At 44.1% G+C, this 24,748-nt stretch overlaps 1 protein-coding gene across 1 annotated transcript in view; it reads right to left on the minus strand.

The window, feature by feature from the left end:
• CORO2A (coronin 2A) overlaps positions 1-24,748 on the minus strand; it is a 408,458-nt gene that overhangs the window by 245,116 nt on the left and 138,594 nt on the right. Inside the window, exon 2 of the mRNA XM_085636611.1 lies at positions 22,457-22,657. Within this exon, the coding sequence (XP_085492737.1) occupies positions 22,457-22,657 (201 nt within the window). The remainder of the gene's footprint in view (positions 1-22,456; positions 22,658-24,748) is intronic.

A 24,748-nucleotide genomic window follows, 5' to 3' on the forward strand; every position in this document is an offset into this window, starting at 1 on the left:
TGCGTGATATATACACAATAGTTAAAAACTTGAAAATTTCAAAAATGGCCAGAAGGTCGAATATTTATAGTAAGACTGCGCAATAGAAGAATTCGTTTTAACGCAGATTCTATATGCTGGTCCAAACGTTAAAGTCGACGTTTCAACCCTCGTACTGCACTACTGTAAGGTCAGTGCGGGTCTTCATCAGGACTTGGGCAAGAGGTGACGGCCTGTAATTAACGAGAGGGCTTAATCAGGTGTGTTGGCATGAACAAGGAGGACCCATGTACTAAAGGTAGCAGGCAACTCACCTTAGTGTGATTAAGAATCAAATATGGTCTGTGCCCTTCAAAGTGGTACACATCCGACGTGAATCTCGGGATGGGGTTCCAATTTAAGAATTATGTGGTAGTGATGGGCCTGTGAACAATTCAAGTTCAATTAATTAAAATAAGGTGCATCAAGAACGCTTTATATTTAGGATATAGTGGAAAAAAGCGGCAAAAACTGCTGACCTATGTTACATGTGAGAGCAGTTGAATCACTGGTCACGTAGCACTCGGGGCTCCACAAATGTATCTATAAGTAAACGCGGTGCGTTAGAATTGATCCATATATTCATCCGCTTAAATTAAGCTGAATGGCAACAGGTTAAAGCTCACCTATTTTCATATGAAGTGCCGTCTCTATTCCGGGCGCTTCTATCTCGTAAATGTAGGCGGCAGGCAAAAATCCTTGCTCATCAAACGAAGTTAACCATAAGGGAATTAGTGCACGATTTAGAAAACTAAGAGCAAGGATGCAGAATTTAAGTAAAGGGGCGCTAAACAGACGTCCACCGGTTACCTCATTCGGAAATGCAGGCGGTAGGCAAAAAGTCCTTGCTCGTCTGGTAGTATCGGCAGCAGCGCTCAATGTGAGTCAGCACAAGTAGCCGAGGATGACGTGCGCGAGTACGCCGAACGTTGTGGGTAACCTAGCAACGAACAAAGCTGGCGCCAAAGAACGTACACTGTCATCAGACGTTACCAGGGTAACTGTGTCAAAGAGCATCAGGGAGGGGCGGGTAACTCAGGAATTACGCCGTTCGAGTAGCCAGCTACTGTATTCAAGGTAGTATCAGCGATATCATGTATTATGAAACTCTTAAATCAAATTCCGGGCACAATTAACATTTATACAGGACTCGGGTGCGATGCCGAGGTACAGGGTACAATTAACACCAGTTATCCAAGTTATATTGTTGTACAATTAACACCAGTAATCCATATTATATTGTCATACAGTTGTACAATCATGTGGTAACTACAACACAACGCAGTAATATTAAAATTCCCTTGTAATGTAAACTTCATTATTAGGTAGAATCTATCTAGACAGTACCAACGTCTTGATATATAGAGAATATATTACCACGCACACAGAAGTTTCAGAAGGCAGCGTAGTGCAAAAATTGTAAGGATTGTCTCTCTGTATTGTAGCAAAGACATACGTATACTACTGATGTAAGTGGGCACATAGGGCAGATTAGAGAAGACCCATTTGTTTCAAGATCTCCTCTATCTCGTTCAACCCATTATGGACTGAGTTAAGCAGATGGATCCATCTACACTACTTGTAATTCAAGTTCCTCGCAATCGACCCACCTCTGGTATTGGGGATGATCTTTTCTAGTACCCACCATGTGAGGGTGTTGGGAGAATGTTGGTGTGACATATAATGTTCAACCATGGGAGCCCCATGTACCTTACATCTTATTCTGCTCATGTGCTGCAAAATTCTGACCTTTACTTTCTGAGTCGTTTGCCCAACATATTTGAGGCCACAGGGGCATTGAATGGCATATATGACATTCATGGTGTTACAATTAGTAAACTGGGGAAGTTTATATGTTCTATCAGTGTACACAAATGTTGTTCCCTCGTGGCATAGATCGCACGCCTTGCATTGTCCACATTTGTGGTGTCCAGTTATGGGTGAAAGACCCAGGAGATTCCTAAGGTCTGGTTGTTTGGGTGCTTCCAAGTATGCATTTACCACTGAATCCTTAATGTTTTTACCCCTTTTAAAGGCAAAGGTGGGATCATGTGATATCTGTAGCTCACTGGCAACCAAATTCCAATATTTTTTCACCACTTTTTTGATTTCATTGCTTTTGGTATTGAACGTTGTAACACAGACTATCTTGTCTGTCTCCAATTGTTTTTGGTTGGCCTCCAGAAGTTGTTCACGGGGGCAATACCAAGCCCGTTTTTTGGCCCGTTTTAATAGACCAGTGGGGTATCCCCTCTCTCTGAGTCGGACCGAGAGTATTTCAGATTCCCTGAAATAGTCCGTCCTTCTTGTACAGTTCCTTCTCAGTCTGAGGTATTGTCCATAGGGTAAATTGTCCCGCAGACTACGTGAATGATGTGATTCGTATTTCAATAATGAGTTTCTTTCCATAGGTTTACGATACAGGTCACAATACAGCAAACCATCTTCCGTATGGAATGTCAAATCCAGGAAATCAATGGCTTCATTATTGAATGTCATAGTGAACTGCATATCGGTCGATCTCGTTTTCAACCAGGTAAAGAATTCATTGGGTTCTGTATTGCTTCCAGACCAGATCATTATCACGTCATCAATATAACGTTTCCATACAGAAATTGAATTAAGGTATGGGTTGTCAAGGCTGTACAGATGTTCCTCTTCGTAGTAGTCCATGTATATATTCGCTAGACTTGGGGCATATGTAGCACCCATGGCTACTCCTTTACAGTACGTCAACTTGGCATGGTGGATAGTTATCAACCAACCCCACGGGACCCCACGCCTCTCCTTAAATCCATGATAGAGAAGGTTACCAAGGGAGGTCTCTCGGAAGGATTCCTAAGTCAGCATGAGCATGAGTTTCTTAACAGCAAAGAACCCTGAATACCCACCATCTATACATTACCCAAAGTACATAAACGGGCAGAGAAACCACCAGGAAGACCCATTGTGTCGGGGTGTGGTTCGATTTTGGAACCACTCGACCAATTCATTGATTATTTCTTACAACCCTTTGTACCTAAAACTAAATCGTTTGTAAGCGATACTATGCACATCATACAACTACTTGAAGGCCAGGCATTTGATCCCTACACCCAACTCCTGGTTACACTTCGATTCCTCAAGACACAGCATTGGAGGTTATTAGAACCATATTGCACACAAGACCAAGACCACATTGGATCGCAACTGAATTTCTGATCTCTCTGTTGGATATTGCTATGAAGAAGAATTACTTCATATTCAAAAAACAATTCTATTACCAATGTAAAGGAGTAGCCATGGGTGCTACATATGCCCCAAGTCTAGCGAATATATACATGGACTACTACGAAGAGGAACATCTGTACAGCCTTGACAACCCATAACTTAATTCAATTTCTGTATGGAAACGTTATATTGATGACGTGATAATGATCTGGTCTGGAAGCAATACAGAACTCAATGAATTCTTTACCTGGTTGAATACGAGATCGACCGATATACAGTTCACTATGACATTCAATTATGAAGCCATTGATTTCCTGGATTTGACATTCCGTACGGAAGATGGTTTGCTTTATTGTGACCTGTATCGTAAACCTATGGAAAGAAACTCATTATTGAAATACGAATCACATCATCCACGTAGTCTGCGGGACAATTTACCCTATGGACAATACCTCAGACTGAGAAGGAACTGTACAAGAAGGACGGACTATTTCAGGGAATCTGAAATACTCTCGGTCCGACTCAGAGAGAGGGGATACCCCACTGGTCTATTAAAACGGGCCAAAAAACGGGCATGGTATTGCCCCCGTGAACAACTTCTGGAGGCCAACCAAAAACAATTGGAGACAGACAAGATAGTCTGTGTTACAACGTTCAATACCAAAAGCAATGAAATCAAAAAAGTGGTGAAAAAATATTGGAATTTGGTTGCCAGTGAGCTACAGATATCACATGATCCCACCTTTGCCTTTAAAAGGGGTAAAAACATTAAGGATTCAGTGGTAAATGCGTACTTGGAAGCACCCAAACAACCAGACCTTAGGAATCTCCTGGGTCTTTCACCCATAACTGGACACCACAAATGTGGACAATGCAAGGCGTGCGATCTATGCCACGAGGGAACAACATTTGTGTACACTGATAGAACATATAAACTTCCCCAGTTTACTAATTGGAACAGCATGAATGTCATATATGCCATTCAATGCCCCTGTGGCCTCATATATGTTGGGCAAACGACTCAGAAAGTAAAGGTCAGAATTTTGCAGCACATGAGCAGAATAAGATGTAAGGTACATGGGGCTCCCATGGTTGAACATTATATGTCACACCAACATTCTCCCAACACCCTCACATGGTGGGTACTAGAAAAGATCATCCCCAATACCAGAGATGGGTCGATTGCGAGGAACATGAATTACAAGGAGTGTAGATGGATCCATCTGCTTAACTCAGTCCATAATGGGTTGAACGAGATAGAGGAGATCTCGAAACAAATGTGTCTACTCTAATCTGCCCTATGTGCCCACTTACATCAGTAGTATACATATGTCTTTGCTACAACACAGAGAGACAATCCTTACAATTTTTGCACTACGCTGCCTTCTGAATCTTCTGTGTGCGTGGTAATATATTCTCTATATATCAAGACGTTGGTACTGTCTAGATAGATTCTACCTAATAATGAAGTTTACATTACAAGGGAATTTTAATATTACTGCGTTGGGTTGTAGTTACCACATGATTGTACAACTGTATGACAATATAATATGGATTACTGGTGTTAATTGTACAACAATATAACTTGGATAACTGGTGTTAATTGTACCCTGTACCTCGGCATCGCACCCGAGTCCTGTATAAATGTTAATTGTGCCCGGAATTTGATTTAAGAGTTTCATAATACATGATATCGCTGATACTACCTTGAATACAGTAGCTGGCTACTCGCACGGTGTAATTCCTGAGTTACCCGCCCCTCCCTGATGCTCTTTCACACAGTTACCCTGGTAACGTCTGATGACAGTGTACGTTCTTTGGCGCCAGCTTTGTTCGTTGCTAGGTTACCCACAACGTTCGGCGTACTCGCGCACGTCATCCTCAGCTACTTGTGCTGACTCACATTGAGCGCTGCTGCCGATTCTACCAGACGAGCAAGGACTTTTTGCCTACCGCCCGCATTTCCGAATGAGGTAACCGGTGGACGTCTGTTTAGCGCCCCTTTACTTAAATTCTGCATCCTTGCTCTTAGTTTTCTAAATCGTGCACTAATTCCCTTATAGTTAACTTCGTTTGATGAGCAAGGATTTTTGCCTGCCGCCTACATTTACGAGATATAAGCGCCTGGAATAGTGACAGCACTTCATATGAAAATAGGTGAGCTTTAACCTGTTGCCATTCAGCTTAATTTAAGCGGATGAATATATGGATCAATTCTAACGCACCGCGTTTACTTATAGATACATTTGTGGAGCCCCGAGTGCTACGTGACCAGTGATTCAACTGCTCTCACATGTAACATAGGTGAGCAGTTTTTGCCGCTTATTTCCACTATATCCTAAATATAAAGCGTTCTTGATGCGCCTTATTCTAATTAATTGAACTTGAATTGTTCACAGGTCCATCACTACCACATAATTCTTAAATTGGAACCCCATCCCGAGATTCACGTCGGATGTGTACCACTTTGAAGGGCCCAGACCATATTTGATTCTTAGTCACACTAAGGTGAGTTGCCTGCCACCTTTAGTACATGGGTCCTCCTTGTTCATGCCAACACACCTGATTAAGCCCTCTCGTTAATTACAGGCCGTCACCTCTTGCCCAAGTCCTGATGAAGACCCGCACTGACCTTACAGTAATGCAGTACGAGGGTTGAAACGTCGACTTTAACGTTTGGACCAGCATATAGAATCTGCGTTAAAACGAATTCTTCTATTGCGCATTCTTACTATAAATATTCGACCTTCTGGCCATTTTTGAAATTTTCAAGTTTTTAACTATTGTGTATATATCACGCACGTTGTCACTGAGCACCAATTGTCACTGTGTCACTATTTGTTATCACATTGTTATTTGATGGTCTCTCCAAAATATTTGTGGATAATATAGATGCATATATGAATGACTTAATTTATATAAACAATCAGATTAACATACAAACTGTTTGGTGTGTTGCTTATAACATGACATTGCATATTATTCAGATAGTGTTTGACTAATGCTTTATGCGCAAAGAAATTCTTTCACCCAACAGAACCACTGTTTTCTTTACAACTTCTAGAAAGTGGGCATTTGTCTGCTCTAGAACTCTTTGTGTGCCTTTTTGATCGGCTCCAATCCACACTAGAGGCTGGGAGAGCACATGTGGGCCTTCCCCAGTGACATCTGTAAAACACTGGGCATGCAACTGGAATGACAGCTCTCTGCAATTTGCGGGCCTGCCTGGATAGATAGGAAGAAGAGGTTTTGACACTTGGCTTCTGGAGCCAGATCATGGCCCCATTAAAGATTAACATCTGCATTCCACTGCCTCATAGCAGACAGAACTGAAATTTGGGATAGACATAAGTACTGGTGCCATACTTCAGCAGGGCAGAGATACATGTGTTGGGACGTGGACCTGGAGAACCTGGAACTGCGTGGTGCACATTCCAGAGGAATCGGTTGTGCACAAGGAGGATTACTACTATTGAAAGGGGCCATGTGCCCTTCATGAATAGTGGCTGGTCTGAGCTGGATATCTGCTACAGTGTGGTACCCTGAAGTGTGCTCTCCGAGGGCTTGTTGGTTAGCCCCCTGTTCTTTCGGAGGTCTCAGGGACATCAAAGATCTCCTCCGAGGGACCCACACTGTCTACTTGTGACACCTGGACAGTGGTACCCTCTTAAGTGCCCACAACATCTGCTGGATCCCAACTGGTAGCGCAGTGTGAGTGTGGAACTAAGAATTGTACCTGGAGCCCGGATTGACTTGTGCGGAGGCCTTGAAGTCTTGCCCACATCTGAGAAGGGTGGCCCCTGCATTGTGGAGACCTCTGTACGCATAATTGTCTGAGTGGATTCACCAGCTGCAGAATCCAGCGTGGCCAGTTTCATCAATTGGGCTGCATCTCTCTCGTGCGATGCACCAACTGCATGCTCATTCCATGCGGTTTCCAATTCACAGGTTGTGACCTGCGGAGTTGGGGGCAAAACCGTTGTAGTGTCTTATTCTACCTTGTGAGGCATTGCTAAACTTGCGCCTGTGTTTGTGACTGGAATTGCCTGGTGCGACCCATATGATACGCACCGCATGTAGCGCCTTATTTCCAGGGCAGTACGGAATTTGCAACTCTTCGTTGTGTGTGATTAGGATTGTCTGGTGCGACCCATAGAAATATGCACTGGATGTTGTGCCTCATTTCTAGGGAGGTAAGCAATTCGCAACTCTTTATTGTGTGTGACCAGAACGGTCTGGTGCAACCCGTATCAACGTGCACCAGAAGTTGTGCCCAGATTGCCTGGGTCCGACTCTGGTCGACGTGTACCTGACGGGGTGCCTCCTTCTTCCAAGATACTCCCCTGCTTCATTCTCCATTCATTGATTGTTTCCTTTTTGACCCTCTGTGCGGCGGACCAATGCCCTCACTTAACTCGGCATCCGACGACATCGTGTTGCCAGGTAGTAGTGCCCGGCTCATGCTTGGGTAGTGAGAGTGGTTGACTGGGCTGAAGGAACTCTTCCGAGAGCGATCGGAAGAGAGACAAGAGACTGCGTGATCCTCCCTGTGCTTCACAGAACTGGGATGGTGCCGCAAGGCCCTTGTGGAACCCTTTTGAGTGACAGACTATTGCACTCAGCCTGCTTCTGCTACGAGTCATGTGGGTGAACTTCCAGAGTGGCTGCCAAACCCCCCTCTGATGACTGCCTCCTAATTAGTCCTGCTGCCTACCCCTACCTGCTTCCCTGACTTAGTGTGACCCTGACTACGTGGGGCCTAGTCTCCGGGCGGGGGTTATCTCCAATCTGTGTGCATAGGATAGTCGGGTGAGTTAGCGGGAGGCTTAGACCACAGGGCCTGCAGTGTGTTATCAATTGACTTGTTGGATATCAGTTGAACTGAATTAGGGAGCTGAGTGCGTATGTGTATGACTGGTTTCCGTACGGACCTGCCTGATATCTGTTGCACCTCGTATCGGTGTGGAGTGAGTGTGTGCGTGTGGCAGTGACAGTCTGCGGATCGCCTGTGATTCACTACGGTGTTGCTTTACACGTTGATTTCTTGCCAGAAGAACACTATGTTTGACATTGGTTTTACTCATGCAGCCTCGGCCCACGGTGCTGCTAAAAAGTGTTATAATTCTTTGTATGTGCATGTATCTGATATTTTTGTGACCTTGGGAGCACCCTATAACTGTGTGGTTTTGAATTATATGAATTGCTGGGGTGGGCCTGGGGTGGACAACGTGCTGCACAGCATAAAGGTGCTGGAGATTTGTGGAATAGGATCTTCCCAAGTGTGCATATTACTGAAGTCATTTTAACATGGTTTTATTACTGCTAGTAATAGCATTAATTCCAAGTGTGACTTATGCCCAGAAATACATGTTCATGTTGTGTTGATTATTGTGTGTATTGAATACAAACATTATTTATATACAATGCATGTGAAGTCTCTTTTGTGATGCTCGGTGTATTTATCGTGAGTGAGTGCTATGATAATGCTTTACACATGGCCTCTATGATAAGCCTAGCTGCTCAGGGTGAGGTCAAGTTATACAGTGTGTGTAATCACCCGCTCCTGACTGGAGTGGTAGGTCCTGCTGGGCTGGAGCATCACCTCAGCCCACCAGAAAGTGCCAGTTCCAATATTTAACAAGAGAGAATACACAAAGCAATATAACAAGACAAAATATACCAAAGCCCACCGCAAAAGTGAAAGCAACACAACAACAGCAGTACAGCTCAACAAAACCACATTAAACTGATGCAGCATAAAAACACAGCATCACACAAAGCAACAGAACACATCACCACTACAACAAAATGCCATACAACAAGCATGCACACACATTTTTGTCACACATTACCTAGTCTAGAATCGTGTTTTCATAATACAGTGGTAAAAGGTGTTTGGAGCAAGCACTGCCTTTACTTACAACCAAGGAAGGACATGAAATAGTGTCAGTAAAAAATATTTTGTGATCATATTCTATGTATATTCTGAAGTGCAGCTTGTGTTCTTAGGTAAAGAAGGTTATCAGTGGCATGATGGAATGTGTCTCATTACTTTAAATGTATTACTTACCAATTGTTTCACTTATCTTACTTTAAAAAAAAAAACAGGCCCTTTTTGCAGATGCCCCTCACTTTTTGCCCTAGTTGGACTACTGTTTCGATTCTGACAGTGCACGGAAGCCTGCTAACGAGGCCCCAGTGTCAGTTCTCTCACCCTAAAAGTGATGTGTGAATTGGTAACCCCAATTAGAAAAGGACTTTAATCCCCTTATAAGTCGCTAGTATATAGTATCAGTGATTCCCAAGGCATGGTGTTAAAGGGGCCACCAGGGCCTGAAGCACTGTTTGTGCCACTCTGAGTGGCCCAAGTAAACCATTGACAGCAGGCCTGCCATTGTAGATTGCAGGAGCAGTGTAAAGTGCCCAAACTCAGCTTTGCTCTCACCATGTGCGGCAGAGTCAATCCACTATCTTTATTATCTGCCAGTCATCCCTAAGGAAGGTTTTCTTAGTCCAGGAGACAGGTGTATTATTTTAAAGGTGTGGACATGTAAGTGCAAGCTTGTATGTCCCAATAGTGGCATTAGAGGACACTATATGGTCCATAGGATAACATGGGCTGGCACCCAGTCAAACCCGAGGTTGGCAGCTCCACTATGGTACCGCCTACCTATGCCATGTTTGGTATCAAACAATGTGCCTAATCACCTCTGACATGAATCTTGTGTTGAGGATAATGAGACATGCACCCAGGTGGCTACCTTAGCTGTTGCCCACCTGGTTGCCCCAGCCTTTCCTGTGATCTGACTACCAGCCCCAAGCTTGCTGCCACCAAGACAGGAATCTGAGCACCTGGCAGGAGGTGTGAACTCTTTCAGAAGTCAGAACAAATGGCCTGGACTGGAAGGAGGTGACACCTCCCTCCCTGACAGACTGGCTAGTAAACGGCACATCAAGGTAGTGAGCTTCAAAGACTACATGTACTGTGAAGTGCAACCAGGCCCTCTCCTGAAGGAGGAAACAGCCCACTCCCTGCCCCCCAGGCACATTTGCACCGGGCATGCAGGAAAATTAGGTATTCAGGAGGTGGACACTCCCAGAAGGCTAGCCACACCTCTAGGGTGGGCTACCCTGGTCTATACAGCTAACAAAGACTTCTGCCATTTTTAAAAGAGATAGAATAGTAGGTTCTGGGTAGAAAAGGTGGCCTACACACCTGGATGTGGTCACCTCAAGGGTGGATTAACCGCTGAGGCGAGTTTCCCATTGGCCACTTGCACTCACACCCCTAACACCCTCAAATGTAGGATTTAAGGGATACACCTGACACCAGAACCTGATCTGACTTGGAACAAGTCAGTGGTGGCGAGTGACATGTGAGAGAGGACTAGCAGGTAGCAGCAGCAGGGGGATGCAACTGGCAACAATCAATAGCAGCAGTAAGGGGTGTGGTGCTGTGCCGGCACAGCTGAGCATAGCATTGCCTTACCGTGCTTCTCCCCCGCACCCTCCTGTAACCCTCTGCCATTCCTGCACCCCTCACCTGCCTCCCCCTGTAATCTGGTCACAAGCAGCTGGGCCCAAAAGCTAAGGACCTCACAGAAGAGACTGCCAGCTACTGCCAGTTACAAGAGCCAGGAAACAGGGAAAATTCCACTGACTAGCTGACAGCAATGGCAGGCCCCCTTGTGCCCTATTTTGCATGTGCTGATTGCTGCTTGAGGTAAGGTGGATAAAGGCAGAAGACAACCCAAGCGAAATCTCTACGGGGCCATAATCTCAATCCTCTGGTTACAATAATTAAGTCAAAATTGATACCAACTCTCCCTTATGGAGGCAAAATAATGTTGGGCTCAGATGCTAGCTTACTGGACAAAACTACAACAAAGACATTAAAGCAAGTCTTCCGACTACCGAGATCAGCATCGCCAGGGCAAGTTAGGCATGAGCATTCGTGGTTTCTCCGCTAAGGCGGAGGAGAGTCACCCCACTGCTTTACAGCAGTGAAATAAAGGAAACATAAAATGATAATAACTCAAGGTTAATATTATTTTATGTTTCTTTCTACTGCATCTTTTTGTGGTGGCGCAGGGCTGCTCTGATGACAGAGGAGCAGGGGAGAAGTGGTTTGCCCACTCCTAAGTGCACATGACTGTTTGGCCGGCCCTCTTGGGGCAATACAGCCTGTTTGGAGAAGATGCCCAGGTCAGGGGAGCCTGGGTGTGCTTCCTGCTTCCTGTTTGGCTGGGAGAGAAGATGGAGGAGAGATGTGGCAAAAGGTAAGGTTTTCTTCTTTCTTTCTTTTTTACAACCCCTTAGCCCCACCTACCATCCCCGCCCCTGATCAGTGCCGGTCGCCACTGGGCTTGAGTTCTCGCTGGTAAGGCAGACTCTTGGCAGACCTGGGGCATTCATAAAATGCTGACATAGGCTAAAAACTCTGCTAAGGAGTCATTAGCCCATCATATCTGGTCTGGTCTGAAATCAACCTCAAAAGAGGAGAGAGCAGCTATAAAAAGTACCTTGAGGATAGCATCCAAAAACTTGGCTTGGGTGAGCTGTGGCAGCTACACACAAGAGAACAAGTGTTTAACAAAATGGTGAACAAAAGCGTCAGGCTGCAGAGCTGAGTAGGGGATAAAGGAACAGTGGCCAAGTGAGCACATGGATGGATGGTGTTAAATTCGTATATGACGATTGAAAGGACCAGCCTTTTCTTAAGGCCACTTTCTCAATCAAATTCGAGAAGAAACTACTGTCAAAGAGACCGGGAATGCTTCCCAACCTAGAATTCAAGCCTAAATGGCAGGAGGAGAAGCAATAGGGGTACATGAAGTGTCATTTATTCCATCAGTCAAAGGAAATTCTGCTGCATGTCCTTTGCATCTGCCCCTGTTTAGAGCCACAGCAGAGGGCTATGTAGAGCAGTGAATTCAAGACCCTAGGAATCAGGACATGCAGATCAGCAGCAATGGAATCTCTAACTCCACAGAACATCATGCTCAATATTCGACTGGTGCAGTTTATGGACATTTTCAAGGAACTGGTGAAGGCCAAAGACTCCACATCCGGCCCTGGGTTGCTTGAGGCTGGAGCCTTTTAGGTGGGTGGCAGAGCATACAGATGGTTTGAGAGAGATGTAGTAGGAATTATGTCACTCTAACCCCCTAACCCACCTTGTTTGGATGTAGGTGGGTAGCTAAGGGGGAGAAACAATTGATCTCCCATCTCGCCCAGTTGAGGGTTCACAACTACATCGTCCACACTATGCACTTCAGGGCTTATGGGCAATGGCTGGCCAGCCTTGTTAAGGCCAAAGGTGGGTTACTAGAGGTGCAATAAATTCAACAATGCCCTAAGCCCCATCTCACCTTGCCGAGCAACCTGTCCATGTGAAGGATCTATATATGCACCTCAACAATTTACATACAGTGGTTATCCCACCCTGTTCAGGTTAAGGGTGGGTTGTGAGGGTGCAGTAAGAACAACAATGTTTTAATCTCCCATCTTGCCTGGTTGAGGTCTTGGTCAAATGCAGGTTAAGTACCATGCACTCAAGCACTTCATGTATAGGGGCCCACATCGGACAGTAACCAGGTCAGCCACATTTATAGTGATACGTTAGGCCAGGTTGAGACATAACATCTTCTGGTTTTAGGTAAATTAATCTCTTTAGTGACCGTGACCAGGCACATGCACTTTGATGCTTACGTTCTGCTTCCAGCTGGTGTTATGGGCCAATGAGATTGGCCGTTTCAGCAAATTGTAATTTATACTCCAGCAGGGGATGACGAGATTCGACCCCTGTACTAATATATGTTATGGTGGGGAAATAACCACCAGGCCTGTTCTGTGTTTAGGGTTTGCTTTTAATGTGATGTTCGTCTTTTTATATTTTCCCTTTTAACTGCTTAGTGTGTCAAATGTATGTAATGTTTATGGTATTTATTACTTAATAAACTATTCTTTAATTCATTCAGTTCTGATCTAACTTGCAACAAGGACAAAAGAAAAGACCTGCATCTGCTCCAACAGGAGCATATAAACACAGGACAAGGAGGGGATGAGACACTGTTCTCTCCATAACCTAATCCCGCATTCCCTTTCAACATTCGCAGTCCCTGTACTTCCTAGTTGCCAAGGACAGGACATCATTCCTTTCCCGAAGAATCACCTCGTGGTCCACATCCTGGACCCAAAGCAACCTCTCAGGCATTTTGATTCACTAGTCCTGATGATGATCCCATAACCATTGTTAGGGATCAAAACGTTTTCGACAACCACATCTTAACTCTAACCGTTAATTATGATTTATGCGGAGTAAAAGATGTTCTTTTTACTGTGACTACTGTTATATTTTGCATCACTAAAAAGTCACCTTGCAGTTACATGTCTGAAGTCATGAAATCTGTAGGTTTCCGGAAACCCCGTCACTTCCTGCTCACTTTATGTTACTGTAATTTTATTGTTTAAGTGAATAAATCGAAATACCTTCCGTTTGATAGTAATAGACCCAATCCTGATTTTAAGTTTTGTGGTTATGATTATGTATTTTTCTTGAAAGGGACCACTCTAATAACATGCTGCAACAGGAGCTGCACAAACCAAAGGCGTGATATTCTGCATCTGTGGGAACCTTCCTGGAGCCAGTGGCATAACAAAAGTTGAGGGGGCCCCCTGCAACATACATGGAGGGGGCCCACTCTAGATTTAATCTGGAGCTCAAAGACCGGAGTACTGTGCTGAGGGGGCCCCCCGCACAGCGAGGGCTGTGGGGACCTGTGTTACGCCACTGACTAGAGCAACATGGGCGCGACTCACACTGGAAAAAACAGCTCGGTTCTCTCAGACAGAGGGACCCCTCTAAGAGCCAAAGGCTTCACCAGGCTCCCCTGGACTAGTGGCACTAGTCCCTTATAACCACAGGTACAAACAACATACCGGAAACGAAGACTTGCTGACCATCGGGCCCACCGAGGGATCGCCCAGAAGTATATGGTCCAGTGCATTATGGGAAATGTAGTCCTGACCTCTACGACGTTTCAGGTGGCTACCATGTTCTCCAGGGCCTCTGGGCTTTGAATTAACTTTATCCTGTGCTTACCGCTGCTAAGGCTTGTTGGTCGCCAGTCCAGCAACCACCCTGTTTACTCAATGCTGCACCTCGAGGGAACTCCACAAAACCTTTATTCGATGTCAGCAAAGGCTTTGTTGTTGACTTTTTGCTTCCTGTACCCCCCCAACACTGTGAAAGTAGTAAAACCAGATCCCCTGCGTCTCCCGCTTCAGCTCCAAGGACAGCCAGGACGACTCTTCATCCGGCCTTCTCGAGACAGGTAAAATTGAATTGACTCTGGTGGCTTGGTCCTGGAACCCATATCCCCTTTACCCTCCATGGGTTCCAGGCAACTCGACCTGCAAGTAACCGATTGTGACTACCACCTTTCCCACTGACTGCAATAAAAAAGCTCTGCAGTAGTGAATTGCTGTGATTTTTGTTTTCTTTTAAAATTCATAACTCTGTATATATGTATCTGATTTCATTCATTTTGGTGTCTAAATTGAGATAGAAATCTGCTTTATTCTTATAAAATTGGTGTCGAATTTCTTTCAAGTCATGTCAATTACTTATTTTCCAAGCTTAACACATGTTCCTCTAGTAAAGCCTGACTGCTCTTTGCCACTCTACAAGGACTGGCAAGGATTTATTATTGTGAATCTAAGGACCATCTTTAGGGTATTGAAAGAGTATTACACGGTAAAGCCTAACCAGCATTATTAGTTTAATATGCCACCTCCCTACATTATTTACTTCTCATTGTTTTCTACGTAATTTAGCTGTTATTTCCTTTTATCACTTCAAATTTTCCGCTGTACTCCACATTTTCCTTTGCGCCGTGTTTGTTTTTAATTCCCCTTGTTTTTCTTTTTTAAATCTTAACCCTATAGGTGCGGCCGTCAGCCAGTGGCCGACAGATGCACTATCTCTCCAGTGTGGGTGTCGGCCATCGGCAGAGTACCAGAGGGAGTCATAATTTTTTTTTTTTTAACTCTGGCTGCTTAGAAAGAGCTTTCCGAGCAATCACAGTTTTTTTTTCGTGCTGACGTCATTACACTGAAGTGAAAGTAAAACGAGCTGATGGGTTCCTTTTACGTTCACTTCATCACTGTGCGGGGGCATTTCTCAGCACCCCGAGAACTGAATGGGGTGGGAGAGGTATCGTTGGAAAGGTGAGAATCTCTCCTTTCCAATGATATCCCTCCTCAGTGGATCACCATACGAGAGCAATCCCCATGCAGGGATCCACCCACTGGCGCTATGAATTTTGGGGAGAAGCCCCTTGGGTAAAGGCTTGTGCTCTCTTCGCCCCCAAATAAGACCAGTCTTTCTACCCTACCCCCCCCCCTTCACCCAGGGGTAGAAAGCCCAATAGGCACCAGGGCTATTTTTTAGGATAATCTTAGGGGGTGGGGGCTGCCCATTATGGGCATGGCCATGCCCCCACCCCCATAAACTAAATTGACACTCTTTTTCCCCCCCTGGAGTGCAGATGGGGGTGAGTAGCCCCAATATGCCCCCCAGATGGGGGGGGGGGGAGAAAGCCCAATAGACACAAGGGAATGTTTTCTTTTTATCATAGTGGTGTGGCCTGTCCACCATGGCCTTAGCCATGCCCTGCCCCAACAAGAGAGATAGTCTTTCTGCCTCTCTGGGGGGGGGGGCAGACGTGGTTGATTACCCCAATCTGCCCACCTCCCAGGGGGGGGCGGAAAGCCATTAGAAGACAGGGATTGTTTTTTAAAAACAGGAGTGGGTTTGCCCGCCATTGGAATTGGTATGCCCCCCCCCCCTAACTAAATGGGGCAACAGTCAATCTTTCTCCTTTATGGGGCAGATTGTGGTAATTACCCCCGATATGCCCCTGTCTAGGGGGCCAGAAAGCCCACTAGAAGCCAGGGAATTTTTTTTCTATATAGGGTTGGGGGTTGCCCAGCATGGGCATGGCTATGCCCCTCCCCCCTAAGTAAATTGGGAAACAGTCTTTCTGTCCCCCCTGGGAGGCAGATTCAGGTAATTACCCCCGATCTGTGCCCCAAGGAGCTCAGAAAGCCCACTAGAAGCCAGGGAATATTTGTTTTAATTTAGGTTGGGGACTGCCCAGCATCGGTGTTGCTATGCCCCCTTCCCAAGTAAATGGGGCAACAGTCTTTCTGCCGATCTGTGCCCCTGGGGGCAGAAAACCCACTGTATGGCAGCAATTAAGAATTTGTATAAAATACAAGAGTGGGCCTTTTCCATCCTAACATCAGGTCTCTCCTTCTCCCCTAAAACCTCAACAGTCTTTCTGCTGCCCTGCGGACTAAAGTATCCCATCCCAATGGCAAGCGAGAGGACATTTGATTGTTTTTGGGTGTTGTTCCTGGGCCAGGAGAGTGTGGTTAACTCCAAATATCGTCTTACTTACAATGGTGAACAGTTGTACTTTTTGGACTAGGGTAGGATGCCATCTGGATAAACCTACCAGACAAGTCAGTTCTGAAAACTAGACATCTGGGGGAGTTCAGGGTGATGTGTTTTGCATGCATTCCGCACCATTGTCTTACCCACAATGCCCTGCAAACCTCAAATGTTGACTAAAAGCACACATTTTACTCACATTTCTGTGAAGAAAAATTCTGAAATCTGTGGCGAGGCACAAATTTCCCACCACACAGCATTTCCCCAAGTCTCCTGATAAAAATGGTACCTCACTTGTGTGGGCGGGCCAAAAGATCTTGTCACAAAAGGCTCTAAAGTGCTAGGTGGAGAGATCAGCAATAGGGATATCTGCAGTATTTGGGACAGTGCTCAGCTGCCACCCATGGTAACCTACAAATCACAGACATGTTTGAAAAGTAGACAAACAGAGGAATCCAGGGTGATGTGCCTTGCGTGTATACCGCTACGTTTCTTACTCACAATGCCATGCAAACCTCAAACTTTGCCTGAAATCATGCATTTTCCTTACATTTCTATGATGGAAACTTATGGAATCGGTAGGAATCCACAAATTGCCTACCACCCAGCATTACCCCACTTGTGTCGATAAAAACGCTGCGCCACTTTTGTGGTTGGGTCTAGTACCCACAACAGGAATGGATCAAACTGAAGTAAATAGGAGTCCCGACACTAGGGCTCCCATTGACCTGGATTAATCTGCTCCTTTCGAAGGCCCTAGGTGCAGCCACACAAGTGGGGCAGTGTCTTTATCGGCACCAGTGGGGTAATGCTGGGCGGGAGGATTTTTGTGGATTCCTGCCCAATTCTAGAAGTTTCCATCTCAGAAATGTAAGGAAAATGTGTTTTTAGTCAAAGTTTGAGATTTGCAATGGATTCTGGGTAAAACAACCTAGAGAGAGCCACACAAGTCATCCCATCCTGGATTTCCCTAGATATCTAGTTTTAAAAAAATGCAGAGGTTTGCAAGGTTTCCCTAGGTGCTGGCTGAGCTAGGGCCCAAAATACACAGCTTACTACTTTGCAAAAAATGGGTCAGTTTTGAGTATAAAAATGTGATATATCCATGTTGCGTTTTGGTCCGTTTCCTGTTGCGGGCAATAGGCCTACCCACACAAGTGAGGCAGCATTTTTTTTCCAGAAGACTTAGGGGAATACTGGGTGGATAGAAGTTTGTGGCTCCTCCCAGATTCCAGAACATTCCATCCCAGAAAACTTGTTTTTTTAATCAAAGTTTGAGGTTTGCAAGGGATTGCAGGTAAAACAACCTGGTGAGAGGAACACAAGTCACTCCATCCTGGATTCCCCAGGTGTCTAGTTTTCACAAATGTACAGGTTTACTAGGTTTTCCTAGGTGCTAGCTGAGCTAGAACCTAAAATCCACAGCTACTCGCTTTGCAAAAAATGGGTCTGATTTGAGTAAAGAATTGTGATGTATCCATATGGCATTTTGGGCTTTTTCCTATCACGGGCACTAGGCCTACCAACACAAGTGAGTTAACATTTTTATCGGAAGACATGTGGGAGCAAAGAATCATAGGATATTTGTTATTACCAATTGGATTTTGTGCCCTACAAGTGAATAGTGTGTTTGTACTGTGATCTTGGTTCATGTAATTTAACAAACGAGAGGAGCAGCCATTTTGTTTTTCCTTTCAAGGCAGCTGATGTTCAAAGCAATGTCTGTCTCTCAGGATGGACAAGTCTGAAAATGCGAAAGGCAAAGGAGCAATTCCTCCACTCTTTTGGCACCACGGAGGCTTGCACTGAGCAGGTTAAGGTTATATCAATATTTGAAAAATAAAAAGAGAGCTTTCTCGCTTGAGAACAGTACCAGCACTGCCGTTTTAAAGTATGCCTCTGTATAGACTGTGAGACTCTTTAAAAACAGAAGCAAAGATGTTAAAGATGTTAAAGATGTTTCCAGCAGCCTCTAAGTTCTGAAGCTGAACAAAGCACTGGGTAGGGCGTAGCTTTTAACGTGGAAGACTGAAAGTACTGCTACCAAAAAGGTCTCCACCAGACTGCATTGAAGAACGGATCTGTAACCGACATAAGCAAAATATCCCTTTCATTTCCTGTAGTGGGTTAAGTGGGAACACCAGGGGGTTTAGGGTTGTGTAAAATGGCTGGTCAGCCGGATTAGGGAGCTCACTGGTTTGTGACAAACTGACTGATATAAATAAGCATGATCATGGGGCAAATCATAGGCCAGGTGGTATCCCAATATACAGTGTCTCTGTACGCTAGCCCGCCAGTCCACACGGAGTTTCGTTCCCACTGTTTCCCTGTCCCACTTATTACAATTGATATTGCCTGATTTCGAGTCTATAAAGTCAGCTAGTTTGGTCAAATTGAAATGTGGGAAACTCCGGGCAATAACAGACTTCTAGTGAACATGGAGAATTGTCTGTCTTTTTTGCTTGTCGCGCATGCGATTGAATCAGCAGGCAGAACCAGATGTCATGGAAGTCTCCGAAAAAATGCTCACCTGATATGAGAAAGAAACAGTATCAATTCACAGGAACTCCCATCGTTTCTCCTTTCTGGATTTGTGGGAGAAGACCCCAGGCAAGCTGACCTTTGTAAGCCAAGAGAAATGGACAACTGCACATGAGGCACTCTGTAATCTCCGTGTGGTGTTCCACAAGGAATTGGGCACCATTACCAGGCCTTTTACCTTTAATGCATTATAACTGCATTTTGCATGTGAAGAAAGGCTTTTTATATTTGGAATTTTTCAATTTTTGGAGTGCTTTTAGTGAGGTTGACCATGGGAGATTGTGCAGGGTCATGATCACACAAATACTTAGAATTTGAATTCAGATATTTAAGGTAGATACATAGCAAGGCTGTACTTTGCTCCACGTTATTCTTTAATATTTTGAAAAATCGCTTGCAATCCACTTCGAAAAAACCATGCACAGAGGTGCCAGTGTTGGGAGACATATTCCATTGTTGCTCTACGGAAACAATGGTGCTGTCTGTGTTCACATAAAGAATAACTGAAACAAGTTATGATCAGTCTCAGACTGGCCCCTCAAAGAGTAAAATGTCGTTATTAATGTATCATAGTGTATAATCTAGTCACTAGACCAAGAAAAAGAGTGTAAAGAAGAACATCCTTAAATGGTCAACAAATCGAGCAGCCTTCAGAGAGTTATTACAGTGAATTTGTATTTCAGATCTGGGAAGTAGGCTTGCCAACTTTAAAATATCTAGAACCGTCCTGGGATCCAATATCCCAGGTGTGTACTCCCTAAACAGGAATTTTGGTAGATGTGCCCTTTCAACTGCCTTGTCTCTCTGTGGGGCCGATTCACAAAACTAATCTGAGACAAAATCCTAAACGTACTACTTTTGGTATTCACAGAAGGCATTTGGTAGTAGTAAAGTTAGGAGTCCTGACGTTACTACTACTAAATGCCTTCTGTGAATACCAAAAGTAGTAATTTTAGGATTTTGTCTCAGATTAGTTCTGTGAATTTGGCCCCTGTAACTTTAAATCTCTTGCAAGTACATACGGTGTACAGAAACGTGGGGGTTATTAACCTGGGCCTGGTGTTTTCCCAGTTCACTCCCACAATGTATCTGCATGTTGAACGGGGCATTTGCGCCATCAATCTTTGTGCCTCTTTGGGTCGGTTAACTCTCTTTTGATTTGCTTCTGGAATAATGCTGATCCTCTTTGTTCACAGACACTGCAACATAATTAGTACCCAGGGTGGGAGTAGTGAATCATCAACGATTTTAACATGTTAGAAATGTGTGCTACACCCCAGATCTTCTGCTTCTGTGGTTTTCTTGCAGTGGTATTGCAACAGGGAAAGCAAAGTTTTAGGAGAATGGGTGAGTCCCTTCAATAAAAGGTCTGGCTCTTCAGTCGCATCTGAGTAAACTCTATAGTACAACATGCCCTGGCGAAAAACATACTTGGGAATCACGTACCTGGAGAGCCTGCAGTCTTTCTATGTCCCACTTTGATTAGGTGTCACCCCCACACATTGTGGTCTCGCAAACTGCCCAATTAAAAACAAGGGTCGGGTGTCTTTTCCTTGTCAGCTGTCTGCTACTGGTTTTATTTCCATGTAGATGTTCTTCATTATATGGGATCATGATTTATTTCAATGTACACTAACTTGAATCCTTTATAATCATTTCGTCTAAACCCTCTTCTGGTGCATTTTCTTTGGTTTCCTGTTGTTATTGTTATCTTCTTTCTCATTGCACTGACAGTCTCCAGAGAGCTTATAAAGGATCTAGGGCGAGATGTACGACCCACCAATTTGCGACTCGCAAATTGCGTCGCATTTGTGATTCGCAATTTGTGACTCGCAAATTGGCATGTACAACAGTGTCTCAGACACTGTTTGGAATTGCTAATTGGGTCGCAAATTGCATGTCTCATTAATTTGCGACCCTATTAGGAATGGCTAGCACTCACAGGGATGGTGGCCTGCTGTATCAGCAGACCACCATGTCTGTGACTGCTTTTAACTAAAGCACTTTTTTTAAAAAAAATGCAGCCCGTTTTCCTTCAAGGAAAACGGGATGCATTTTAAAAAAGAGAAAACTGAAACTTTTCAGTTCATTTTTTAAGGGCAGGCAGTGGTCCATGGAACCACTGCCTGCCCTTAACAAATATTTTTTTATCCATTCACAAAGGCTTCCTGTTTGCAAATGGTTTACCACCTTCTTGAAGTAGGTGGTAAATTGCAAGTGTTTTGCGACCGCAATTGCGGTTGCAAAACATTCATACATACAAATGCGAGTCGCTATTAGGGAAGGACGCCCTTGGCACGCCCCTACCTAATAGCAAGTCGCAAACCTCATTTTATGAATCGGTAACATTTACTGATTCGCAAAATGAGGTTTGTACATGGCCATGCCCTAAATTGCGGTCGCAAACAGCCAATTACCCGTTTACGACTGTGTGTGACCACAATTTAGGGCATGGCCATCTGGCCTCTAATTTTAATTGTTATACAGTAATATGATATACAATGTACATTTGTCTATGCAGTGTTTAGATTGTTAATGAATTCCTATGAATAGGTGGTTATACAGTTATATGATATACAATGTACATTTGTCTATGCAGTGTTTAGATTGTTAATGAATTCCTATGAATAGGTGGTTGCTGACTTATTCTTTCTTGCACTCTCGTACATATGTATTTTACTAACTATGTTCTATACTGTGATATTCTAAATCTTTATGGAAGTGTAATCTGAAAAAGGTTTTATGATGATTATTATGAGAATATGTAATTTCATTTAACTGATCATGTCAAACATAGGGCATGCATGTCATCTGCATTTCCTGTATTTTCGGACTGTTCAATGTTGTTCCACGGCACGGAGCATGTCAGATATTCACTATAGCAATTCATCAATAATCCTTAATGGGTTCCATAGTAGCGTGCTACTCGCTGAAAAAGCGCTTCGACGCCTCGTCAGGGGTAGTAGGCACTATAAACATGCACTTACAATACAATACAATATTCCAAATAAGATTGAACCGAGTAAATATTTCACGTGTTGTATTCGTTGCCTGTAATTTTGTCTTACATTTTTGGACACCCGTGCTTCAAAACTGTAGCGTAACCCCAACAAACGTTGAGGTTTATGAGTAATGGAAAAGCAGTGATCTGCTCACAGTTTTGTTTTGTGAATGTTTAACTTGTCCCTCAGGCCGGAAGTAACCGCAAGCGGTGCTGACGGAACGTACCTGCTGTAGCGGTATGACCAGGAAGGCGCCCCCGCCGGCGCATTCTGTCACAACAGCCAGAAACTGCGGGTTGGCCGCGCAGAAGGGGTTGTCGTGGACGCTCCTCGTGATGGGCACGCAGTCATAACAGTTCTCTTTGGTCGCGGCCTTGCCGAACACGTGACGGTATTTTGAGCTTCGGTATTGAGGCTGCCATGACATCTGGAGAATGAACAAAGATAAGAAAGGAAGACAAAATAACTTGAGGTGAATGTAAGGGTCGGGAAAAAGAACTTAATACTCGGTATGTGTTTTTTCCCAAGCATAGCTTCTAATAGTTGGACCAGAATCGTTCACAAAATGGAAAATGATTATTAAATAAAGGTAAAATGCAATAAAGCCTCCTTCCTACTCGCACAGCACCTGAGAACAAGTGGCCCTTCACATCCTTTCACGCGTGCACACAAAGGACCTATTTCCAAATACAATTCCACAAAGAGACAATAAATATTTAAGTACAACTGAATTGGGAAGGAAATCCAAAGAATGAGGGAAACACGCCATGGCTACTCTTCTGTGTGCAACCCACAGGATGAAAAAGAAGTTTCTAAGATCCACCTCTCCAACTACTCACTGTCTTCGTATTTTACTATCTGATTGCACATAGAGAAAGGACTCGCCCATTAACGAGACACAAGTTGCTAAGATTGGATCTTGTTCTACCTCGTCCCTCCTAATATTGTTTTCAATTGTGTTTTAATGTTATTTAATTTGTAAAACAGGTCTTTATTTTTGATGGACTATACCATATGTAAATGTCCATTTTTTATAATTTTTTATTGTAAATAGGTATTTATGTCTTTTTATGGTATTATACCGAAATAAAAGCTTTTGACTGACTGACTGCTAAGATTTTATTAAATGTGCATTATTTTACACGTTTGTTACAACGTTTGCAACTAGACATCTCCTCCCTCATGCTAGAGTATCTCCAGGATATACTAATATTCATTTTTACATTAGTGTCAGAGGAAAATACATGAGAGCATGCAATTATAATTTTAGCACCAACGATTCCTCCATCTGCATGGCCGGACTTTTCCCAGTGGGCTGCAGGCGAGGGGGCAGCTTTCAGAGCAAGGTGGGTTCATCGGACCCATCAGGTCGCCATGGACACTTTCTAGTCACAGCCTCTGGTGGTTAAAAACTCAAAACATCCAAAACCAAGGCAGCACTGCTATGGCCAAATTCCAAAAGATATATTTACAATGCCTGACCTTTGCCCTTCATCCATTTCTTGGTCTCCACTTGAAACGTGCAAAAATTCATTTTGGGCTCAGGCATGAAGCTAATGGTATATCCCTGCTAAACTTAGAGCTTTGATTAGTTCTAAACTGCAATTTAGGAATGCCCTATGCACTGCTTAATTTGTGAAATACATAAGTACCAGGGCTCTAGTCACGAGACCTCTGCAGCTTGCACCACCCATTTCCACTGTTGTCATTGCCAACGACAGTACATACACAACTAGTACTAACTAGCACACTACAAGTGTGACAATTCAGCCTCTTCCAGGCCCCCAACGCTAAAAAAATAGCCTGGGTGGTAGGTATTAGTTGTTTTTAATGCATACTGAGTTAATAAACAATTGCAGTTCTGCTCATCTTTAATTTATACAGACAGCGCCACCATGTGGCAGCTGTCATAAGTGCTAGTGTCCACAATTAAGTGCCTTTGCCGAGCACTGGAAACCACCGGCGAAAATTAAGCACTGGCCCTATGTATGTGCCCTCTGGTAGAAGAAATCAAATGGCTACATTGTTTACAAAATACAGTGGTGCATCTTTTTTTGGGCACCATAGAACTGACCTAGTTTCTCATCTATTGCGTACAGATATGGTTTAGTGTCGAGCACAGTAAAAATGAGTAAATATATAGGGAGCGAGATGGCCCAAGGGAAAACAAGCTCCTTGGGCCAATCAGAATACTCTATTTCTAAATTGGCGTTTCCGCAAAACTCTCACGAGAATTTTTAGGACCCATCGTCCAGATATACAAATATTTCTAAACCAAAAACTACTGAACGGATTTACACCAAATTACAAAAAGTACAATCTGCGATCCAAGAGCTGGCTTCCTGATACATTTGGTGTAATTCTGTTCAGCAGTTTTTGTTGTAGCCCTGCCTAAAAAAGTCTATGGAAATTTGCTTTCTGGACCCCCTACTTTTTGTTCCCGCTTGATGGATCACTCTGAAACTTTCCAGGAAGGAGCTGAAGGTAATATGCTTTTTTGGACGCTTTGTCAAACGGC

The sequence above is a fragment of the Triturus cristatus genome, chromosome 2_1 (assembly GCF_964204655.1).
Source record: "Triturus cristatus chromosome 2_1, aTriCri1.1, whole genome shotgun sequence".
Classification (NCBI taxonomy): domain Eukaryota; kingdom Metazoa; phylum Chordata; class Amphibia; order Caudata; family Salamandridae; genus Triturus; species Triturus cristatus.